General features: G+C 34.0%; 2 protein-coding genes across 5 annotated transcripts; one reads left to right on the top strand and one right to left on the bottom strand.

The window, feature by feature from the left end:
- Nucleotides 1-350: 350 nt before the first annotated feature.
- On the top strand, nucleotides 351-6163 carry LOC109597497 (uncharacterized protein CG7065-like). Of its 4 annotated transcripts, none has more exons than XM_020013198.2 (7): nucleotides 362-480; nucleotides 836-967; nucleotides 1818-2150; nucleotides 2224-2394; nucleotides 2456-3051; nucleotides 3109-3510; nucleotides 3573-6163. In XM_020013198.2, the coding sequence occupies exons 2-7, from the start codon at nucleotides 905-907 to the stop codon at nucleotides 6097-6099; spliced, it is 4092 nt and encodes a 1363-aa protein (XP_019868757.2). In that variant the 5' UTR covers nucleotides 362-480; nucleotides 836-904; the 3' UTR covers nucleotides 6100-6163. The 4 variants fall into 4 exon arrangements, with proteins under 4 accessions (XP_049818171.1, XP_019868757.2, XP_049818169.1 ...); XM_049962212.1 differs by lacking the exon at nucleotides 362-480 and adding an exon at nucleotides 493-758; XM_049962216.1 differs by lacking the exon at nucleotides 362-480 and adding an exon at nucleotides 1049-1088 and having other exon boundaries at nucleotides 921-967.
- Nucleotides 6164-9900: 3737 nt separating this feature from the next.
- Nucleotides 9901-10318, bottom strand: LOC109597486 (uncharacterized). Its single transcript, XM_020013176.2, has 2 exons — nucleotides 10178-10318; nucleotides 9901-10119 (listed from the first exon to the last, which is right to left on the bottom strand). The coding sequence occupies exons 1-2, from the start codon at nucleotides 10254-10256 to the stop codon at nucleotides 9938-9940; spliced, it is 261 nt and encodes an 86-aa protein (XP_019868735.1). The 5' UTR covers nucleotides 10257-10318; the 3' UTR covers nucleotides 9901-9937.
- Nucleotides 10319-10320: the final 2 nt, after the last annotated feature.

Below are 10320 nucleotides of genomic sequence, written 5' to 3'. Positions count from 1 at the left end.
TAGATGATTCACGATCCATTTTTGTTCTTCAATTTGGCACAATTTTTATATATTTAGAAACTGGATAACTCAACTACAAACGTTTTGAAATGTTTTGAAAGGATTAATACTGACAGTTCATAAAAACTACTCGTTGCCAGATCTCAAAATTCACTTTTTTTAATATAGAATAACTATTTGTGACTATTATTAATAAAGAGATTTTTTGTTAAGCACTTTAGGTTTTGAATGTAAACATAAAGACTTTTAGTCAAATTTTCCTTTTAGATCTTAAAATTTCAGCAAACTTTAGTGAATAAAATTTGGCAACGTCGCAAATAAATTCTCATCAGTAGTTCAAATGACCGACAGGTTGAAAGAGATTACTACAATGGCTGGATAATGTAGTAAAACATAAATGTGACATTATAACGTATTTGGGAAGTAATTTAGACAAGCTGCCGATGAATTGTGCGTACAAATCGCAAGTTTTTCACTCAGGTAAGTTATGAAGAAGATAACGACAGAATTTTTACGTAAAAATGTTGAGGAAATTATATGAGACACTCCCCAAAAAATTGTAATCGAAAGCAGTTATATGTTAGTTTACATGCACGAACAAAACAATGGTAAATCAAGCCGCAAGTTGTAATTAGCAATTAAAAAATGAAAAAAAGAACAAAAAATCAATAGGTGACCATATTTGTGTATATGTGGTGTGGCGGTAAATTTAAATGATAAAAAATATTTTCGGCTAGAAATAGCTAAAATCAAACACGGTAAGTGGCTGAATGTCGCTATAAACATTGAAAATAATCCACAGAACATGCATTTGATCGTTGTTTTACTGTTGCAGCTAGTTTGTAAGGTTTGAAGAGTTTATGAAATACAGTGTAGTGTATTAAGTGATTATAATTGTGCCAGAATGGAGCCCGCGGCGCCCGGGACCGAAGACGATGTTCCATTATCCATTGGACTTAACAAACAGGTACACAAAACAATTCTTTTTTATTTAACACAATTAGCACTGTTACGACAGTATTTTAGTAGAATTTTTTTTTTTAAGCAGGTAAGTAGAAACGGATAACTGAAAAATATTTTGCCAACAGGTAATTATAAATATTTTAATTTCAAGATGAATATTTAGTTAATATTTCATTGTTTGTCTCGCAATAGTTTAATTAGTCAGAATAAATTTTGAAATTGATGAAGTTATTTAAGGTCTATGCATTCTTCTATTTAAAAATGTTGCCAAAATTGGGTAAGGAATATTAAATCAATTCATATCTTTTACAAAAAATTGAAATAAAAGTAAAATTAATTTTGAAGTTGTGTGGATATTTCTCACGACTTTTTTCCAGTGTGTGTTATTTGAAGTGTGGTCGGTGTTATTATCTGCTAAGGATCATAGGTTTATTTGTCCTTTGTACGCGATTGGTGCAAAGAATCAAGTAAATTCATAAATTTTTTTATTCATTGTAAATAAAAATCTTCGCCATAAATTCTTTTATTTTTTTACCTTGTGTAATCAGAAACGAATTTGATTTGTTTTTTTGTCAGGAAACGTTTCGTTTGAAATGTTTTGCAACGACGAAAAATATTTAAGAACTGATTATACAAAAGTTTGCGCATAATGTTAATTTGAAAAATTTATGTGAATTCAAATTTTTGTTAATCATTACTTTGATTGATTAATTTTAGCATCGCCTTTATGTAAGTTGCTTTTCAAAAAGTACGTTCCTAGTGAAATTAGAAAGAAGTGTTTTCCTCTAAAATTTTTCTTAATATTCAAAACCGATTAGCTTGATAAAATGTTAAAACCGTTTCAATTTGAACAGGCTGACGAACAGCAGCGTTTGTTAAGTCTGAAGGCGTTCCTGCCGAGCGGTCAGTACGGCAAGGTGTTCGAGCTGAGCTACGTGAATGGATGCGAGAATTGGTACTGTAACGCGTGCAAGTGTCCGATCACCGGCCGCGCATATTTGCACGAGATGGGCAAGAGGCATTGCATCAATGTATCGCGGGGCGTTGTACCGAGCCAGGAGGCACCGCCGACCTCCGTCGGACATTCGGACGGCGATGACGGCGGGGCGTCGTCGTTGCAGATTGCTCCCGGCGAACCCCTGCCCCCCGGGTTTGAGGGACAGGTCGAGGAGATCGCTCACATCCAGGTTTGTCTCGTTTTAAATTCATTTGTATTCGTACGTCTGTACATGTTACCATAATATTTTTGTACCGTTTTAGGAAAAGATCGATAATTTTAAATCCACACCGCTAGTTGCATTGGAGTATTTGTTGGAGATGCAATTTTACGATCCATCTAAAGAACCTCTATATTTGTGTGTATTGTGTGACAAAAAGGGAGATCCTCGAACCGTTTGGACACATTTATCCAGTTATAACCACGTACAACAAGTAATTAACAATAAATCTCCAGTAATTGCCTAAATTTTTAACATACCATCATTATTTTTAGTACCTACAAAAACATTTTCCCACTTGCTATCGCAAACTAGCACCGTACATGACCAAGCAATACAAACGTGGCTGTCAACGAGTCCTATTAAACATCGCGGAAGCGATAGAACAAAAATTTGGTCGTCTTAAACCGATGCCCATAGATAAGGATAAATTCGACGCCGATATGGCGCATTATCTTAGCATTGTGTGCAAAAGTCGCCACTTCAGTGAAAAATCAGGCTACACGTTCGAGGAGCTCGTCAATATGGAAGAACTTTCCAAGGTGACGTACGAAGTGGAAGCCCCACCGGATTTACATTCGATGGGACCGGGTGTGTCGTCCATCAGCAAGCCCTTCAAGAAGAGGAGTCCTTCGCCGCCTGTTGTGGCGCGACCGACAAAGAAAAATAAGGGTCCGATGGCTGGTGGGTCACAGGGTAACGGTATGAACAGATTTAGGGACGATTATCAACGGCCCGACTTGAGGAAGCAACGTAGGCGATCTTTGAGTAGTGTATCGAGTATTTCAAGTAACGATTTGAGCGATCGGGAAAGCGATCGATCCAGTTATCGACGACAGGACGATAGGCGAAAGAAATTCCCAATAAGAAGGTAAATAAATAATCGAAACTGAATGGTATATATCATTAACAATTGTAAATATTTCAGTTACAGATCTCCAGAAAGAAACTTTTACAGAAGAAATGAGTTGGAAAGAAAAGACGGACCGATGCCGTGGCAAAAGTCTAATTACATGCGTCGACAAGATAAAGTCAGAGATGACGCAGACAAAAACCGTGACAAAGCTGAAGAATATAAAAAATTGGCTCGTGCCATCGAAACGGACATGGCCAAAACTTTGTCGCATCACGAGAAGAATCCCGAGAAACATCCTCAATATAACGAGGAGTGGAAGAAGTTCTGGAACAAGCGGTACAAGGAGTTACAGGCAGAGGGCAAAGATGCAGCCAATTATGATTTCAAACCTGAGTGGATACAATTTTGGAACAAACGAATGGTTGAGCTACATCAGGAGGATATTAAAAGTAGAAAAGATGCTCTAAGAAAAAGGTAACCGTAATAATTTAAATTTAATTTTTTATATATAATTGCATGATTTGTTGTGTTTTAAGATTGGGATTACCAGAAGAACCGACTCCTATTTCCTTCCGCATTGCCGGAAAAGGGAAGATCGACAACATGAAAAAAAGTCCGAATTCCAATAAACCAGTACCAATGGCTGCAAGACCGGACGAAAGTTTAGAAGACGACGTGATCTTCGTCAACGAGGATAAAGCTAAAAATAAATATCGCGATGACAAACGCCGCTCCCAAAGTCCCTGGGAGGACGAAGTGTCGCCCGTTAAGGTGAGAGAGGACAGGATGTCTCGTGACAGGAGATCCAAAGATTCGAGCCCGAGAGATAGGAGGAGAAGCAGTTCGAAAAGGCGATCGAGATCCAGGTCGAGAGATCGATCCAGGGATCGTTACCAAAGGCGATCCCGGTCCAGAGACGGACCGTCTAAGTCCAGAGAAAGGTCCAGGGATCGAGAATTTAGATACCGAGAGAGTTCCTATGAAAGAGATGTGCGTGGTAAGGAAAGGATTCGGACGGTTGCCGATCTGCCTTGGGAACGCGAGAAGTACTATTACAAACCGCCGGCGGTTATGAGAGATGTTACAAGAAATCCAGTGATTATACCTCCCGTTTCGGTACCAGAAGACGATGACGTAGATGAGGAAGTCAACTTGGTGTCTGTTTTAAGATTACTGACGGCTGTGGAAGAACGTTTAGGTTCTTTGGGCCCCAAAGTTATCGACCTTTTAGCTCAAGCTTTAGCAATGGAAAAAATCGAAGCAAACAGTTCCGAAAACCTGCTCGACAACGACATTAATTGTGTCCTTTTCGAAACGGTTAAGGAAAAACTTAAAGGACAAGTCCTTGCAGGACTAGTAGATCCGATTCAAGAACGAGCTTTCAAAAAAGCGATCAAGAAAACGGCCAGTCTTCTTCACATGGCGGGCCAAAGACAGAAGAGTCAACCGAAGTCATCTCAGAAACTCGAACCGGTAAGTGTACCAGGCGTGGGAGAAGTGGACAAAGCAGCTATCGCGAAACAAATCGCCAGCGCTTTGATTGCGCAAGGCAAGACCGACGTGACGCAAGATCAGCTCGAGCAGTTGATTAACGCGGTGGTAGGAATGGCGGAAGCGTCTAAAAAGGCCGGTAAACCTATCAGCACGGCGAATTTCTTGGGTCAGCTCGCGGAGGAGGAAGAGAAATCTTCTATCAAAGATAAAGACGATTCGACCAGCCTGGATAGAATTACAGAGCCGTTGACTCCTAGTCCAAAGTCGAGTCACAATATGGATCATCTTTCGGACTCAGATTTGCAAACACTGTTACAAAATTTCAAAGATTTACAAACGGAAGAACAACACGGGTTGATTAGTTATTTGAAGAAGTTAGAGGCATTCGAACCTGATCGTGTGGAAAGACTGAGGAAATTTGTAAATTTGAAAACTAGCTCGGAACCAGAAAAGACGGAAAAACCAAAACAAGTTATCGATATACCGGACACTGAAGACATAGACGATTTCGAAGATGACGAGGTGTTAAACAAATCTAGTAACTCGGGACGAGAGAGTCCCTTTTCCAAACGATTAGGAAGTGTTAACCCAACAGCTGATGAAAAAAAGGAGACTGCAAAGATTCAGTTTGATTCCGAAGATGAGGATTACAATTTTGAGGACGTGGTTAAAGCCGTGTCCAAGAATGTCAAGGCAAAAGAGTTGGAGAAGGAACGACAATTGGTGGAAGAAAGCATGAAGAAAACTAAAAATGTGGAATTGGTAGATGCGAAGTCTATAATTTCCAATCTGATGAGCAACTTTAACAAAAATAAACCAGTTAGTTCTAACTTGTTAGGTTTAGGTACTAGTACAAGTACTATAACTACAGCTCCTTCTCTGACGTCAAACCTAGATCTAAGTAGTATTCACAATATTAACATGGCAAACATCGCTAACATCGTAGGCAACGCCCAGAAACTCATGCAAGAAAACCGAAAGGACGAGTTCAAAGAAGACTTCCCACCCCTTTCTACCGACAGGCTCGATTTCGATTCAGATCAGAAACCCGCTTCCAAAGTAAAAATCACCTCAAATATAGTTTTGAACCGTATAGATCGTTCAAATACGAACACTCAACAGAACTTAGGCTCCAGCAGGTCGAATTTCGAAACGAATCGAAGTGATTCAGTGACCAGTCGCCCAATGGGTTTGAACTTAAATTTAAATCCTCAAATGCATAACATGAGCTCCTCAGCTCAACAGAGCATAAATCCAGGAATGCACAACTCCCAAATGAATACAATGCAACAACACACGTCAGACATCAATCGTGTGGGACCGTGGAGCGCACCCAGGTCGAATGTGATGAACAGAACCGCTCCTCCCCGCGGAAACTACCCCGTCAACAATTACGGGGGTAATTTCGGTAGCAATTATCAGGCGCAGCCGAACGTTACGTATCCGAATATACAAAATATGCCAAGAGGCGGCAATCCGTACGATCAGTGGCAGAGGTTTAACAATCCCCGCTTTCAGGGGAATCAGTACAATCCGAGGCCGGGTGGAAATTATAACAATAGGTGGTGATTTAATTGAGTGTGACATTTGATGTACTAAGATAATTTTATAATAAAACGTATATTAAATTGTATATTCTATTTTTTAATTCCGTTCCTTGTTAACGTTATTTTTAAAAATGTTAACCTTGTTAATATACTATACAGGTTGTAGCTCTAACATTACGTAAATCGTGAGACATAAATTCATTGGCAAAAACAAGAGTTAAGTTAAGTCTTACAAGTTAATGAGTCTTTATTTTTATTTATTCAATTGAAATCTAAACTTTTAATTCAGCCTTCTATGGATTCACATTTTTTAATATATTGTTTATTGTTAGATATATTGAAAAAAATAACCTAATCTCATATGAAGAGGTTTAATGTTTTTGATTTTAGTCAAGCGTAAAACATATTTCAAATTTATTTTTTTTATTTAATAACTAAAATCTCATTAGATTTGAATATATGTCTTATCAACCTGTATGATGTGTTTTATAATGAAAAAAAATAGTTTTAGTATATTACTTCAATTTGAGTGCTAGCGGATTAAATACAAACAATTGAAAATTATATTATATTACTTATAATGATTGAATTAGATATAACCTTCCTAATACGGTCATTCTTATTAAAAGTAGAGCACTTGAGTCCTTTTAAAAATAAAATAAAATGAACTGTGAATAACATTCATCAAATTGTAAAAGTACACATATAATTATGCGCATTGAAAGAGCATCGTGGATTACAGACTTCTTTGTTGAAAGCCTCTTGAAAAATGATTCCACGAATTTGACGAACTAAAAACGACGGCAACGGAAAGTTTCATTTTCAAATTCAGGCAGCAATTTGGTACACCGAGTAACCTTTAACAGTTTTGATAAATACACATTTACTTGTGTGTGTCAATTCACCAATATATGGAGCATTAAAGGTAAACATGTTTCAAATTCACTTAGTATCAATTAAATGTTGTAAATACTGTTTTTTCTCTTTATTATTAATAAATCCACTAAAAAAAACAAACTGAAATTTGAGAAAAAAGAATCTCAAAATTTATTTTGACCAATATAAAGGATTTACATATTAATGATAATATCTGAAATAAATGTAGTATTAAAAAAAACAAACTGAAATTTAAGAAATAAGAATATCAAACTTCATAATGACCAGTATAAAGGATTTGCATGTAACGTATCTATATAACAAATCGAGTTTACAAACACCTCCTAAAATAGTCATGGTGACACCACTAAAATATTTTTCATTTAATTACAATGAATAAAGCACAGCCACTTCATTGGACTTTGTAATAATTAATAAATAATCCCCATTTGCATTTTTAGATGGAATTAATTCACAGGGAGGAAGTTGAGAGATGCGCTGGACAATTTTTAGAAGAAATGGAACATCTATATGCCTAATATAAAATATATAACACTAGTGTTAAAATGAAATACAAAATTTGTATTAATTATAGAAACTATATTTAAGAGTACATGTAATGTAATTAATAATAAAAATATATATAATGAAATATCATTATTTAAAAATAAGTTTCCCTTACAAAATATTACTCTTTTTAACTTCAAATAGGAATTATACTTGAAAGTAATTATATTATTTTCAATTTGTGTTTCAGATACGAAGCTTTGATGTTTGAGCACCAGAAGGAACTGACCTACATACACAGATGCCACAGAACTTAACAATTCTTACAAAACAAAATTTGTATAACTATAGAAACTATATTTAAGACTACATGTAATATAATTAATAATATATATATATATATATATATATATATATATATATATATATATATGTATATATATATATATATATATACATATATGTGTGTATATATATGCTCAGTGACAGATCTGCAGTTACACTTCGAATTGCGGCGCATCGTTACTCTCCTTCCTTTTTACTTCGATACCAGTTATATTTTATAATTTTGTGTTTATAGAATGATTGTATAATTTATTTTGTTAAAATTGACATTTATTGATTAGAAAGTTTTATTTTTGGGAAATATATTTTTATTTTTGAATTTACTTATTTTAGATAGATTATAAACTTTTAATGACGAATACGATATGGTAAAAAACTGCAATATTTATGTATGGTATGAACATAAATCTCAATTAATTAAATATTAATAGCTGTAACTATAATGGTAACTCAGTAATATTCTTAATTTTTCAAAAATTAATCATCCGAGTCTGTCGCAACAATACATCGAAAACATTTATTTACTATTGTTGTATTTAAACAGTTTTTAATACTCTCCCTGTCACTCCCGCATACTTGCTACAAGCGCAATTATTTGCTATGTATATAATATTACAACTACATTATCATTATTTTAGGCGGTGTACAACCGACTGTAAATTTTATACTTTTGTTTATTTCCATTAAAATTTAATTACCCCTACAAAAAGCCATTGTTTACCTTTAAATTTATTCATGCAAGTCAGTATAGTGCTAATTAACTATGGAGCGATTATATTTAGCTAGAGAAGAAATGATAAGGGTAGTGGATCAAACTTAGCTTGCGGTGCCAATGAGAGAGAAGAGGGAGATGTGAAGGAAAGGCATCGGGATCGCGTTCGTATTACAACGCCTATACACTTGTAGGATACGCTTCAAACTTATGCTTGAAATAAGATTCCCCAACAGGACATTAATAATCTAATTTTAAGTATACCCAGACTTTGTCACGAATCGAGGAGGTCATACAAATTATTAAATCATAGTTTTGTTAAGTTTTACAATCTAGAAATGGTTTAAAGTTTTCATACATTTTCTCACATTTTTAAAATATTTGTTTTTTTTTTTAAATAAACTTTTGTTAACAGCTTTTTCATTTGTTTCAGTAATTTGCTACTCACTTGTGTATATTCATATTCAAATTAAATTAAAATAGTAATTTAATAATAGCTCATTATTCATTCATTCATTATTAAAAAAATAAGTTTCTCTTACAAAATATGTTATTTTTAAATAGAAATTTATATTTGAAAGTAATTTAATTATTTTCAATTTATGTTTCTGATGTTTAAACATCAGAAGGAACTAACTCAGATACACAGATGTGACGGAACTTAATACTCAAACTCCTCCTTCTGCTTGAAAAAATCATTTTTTTTTTGCAGTTGTTTATCGATATCCGAGGAATCCAACACGTACTGTAATAAACATATGGTCCTGTTTGTATCTTTTTATTGATATGTTGTATGTTTTGGTGTAAAGTTTTGTTAAAGTTATTTGAATTATTTAATCTTGTAAGAAAGCAGTATTGTTGAATAATTATGTACTTATTATACAAGTACATACACATTTTATAAATGTTAGATATTTTGATGTAGTTTTGTTATTATTATTTGAACGATTTAATCTTATAAGAACTCAATATTGTTAAATTATTAAATAAGAACATACACTTTTTATAAATGTTATTAAATTAAATATATATTATAAAACACAATTGATAGCTTTGAATTGATATCACCATTCCTGTAACTTTTTTTTGTTATACCATATAATATGAGAGCAACAGGTTGTATGAAACATTTTTGGAAATTTTGGAATGATCGACTGTTTATGTGGTGATAAACAGGGTTTTTATAAGCAAGTAACTATTAATAAAACACCAAGACCTGTTCACCAAGATACAAACAGTTCTCACAAAACTGTTTATAATATAATATGACATGTTACATTTGTAATGAAACAAATTTATTATATATTCATGAATTTTGATATCAAAATATAAATTTACAATGAAAACAATGAGTATACAAAAGGGCGAATAAATAGAGAAATAAAACATTTGCTCTGTAAAAAGTGAGTTTTTTTATTTTTTAGTTACTTATTACTTCAGTTTCAATATTAATGATGTCCAGAGTTCGTAGTTTTGCAAACTTGAATTGTTGTAATGGTGTTTCTAATTTCTCCAGCAAAACACTATCAAAATCCATGTCAAATGCTCGCAATTTGCCGGAAACTGAGGTGTTATCAAAGAGTTTAATCTGCGCATCCTTTTCTACAATAAACATTAAAAACTTAAGATAAATAATATAATTAGGATTAGGCAATCTTACCACAAATTGATGTTAAAAAGTACAAATACCGTTCTCGTAATTCCGCTGTAGCATCTTGTGCCTCGGTAGTTTCCGACATATTTTCTTTGTTTTATAATTTCAGTAATTCTCTTTTATGGAACAATTATAGAAACACATTTAAT

Source organism: Aethina tumida, chromosome 1 (genome assembly GCF_024364675.1).
Source record: "Aethina tumida isolate Nest 87 chromosome 1, icAetTumi1.1, whole genome shotgun sequence".
Lineage (NCBI taxonomy): Eukaryota > Metazoa > Arthropoda > Insecta > Coleoptera > Nitidulidae > Aethina > Aethina tumida.
The sequence above is the reverse complement of the archived record's forward strand: the minus strand, read 5'-3'. Positions and strand labels throughout refer to the sequence as shown.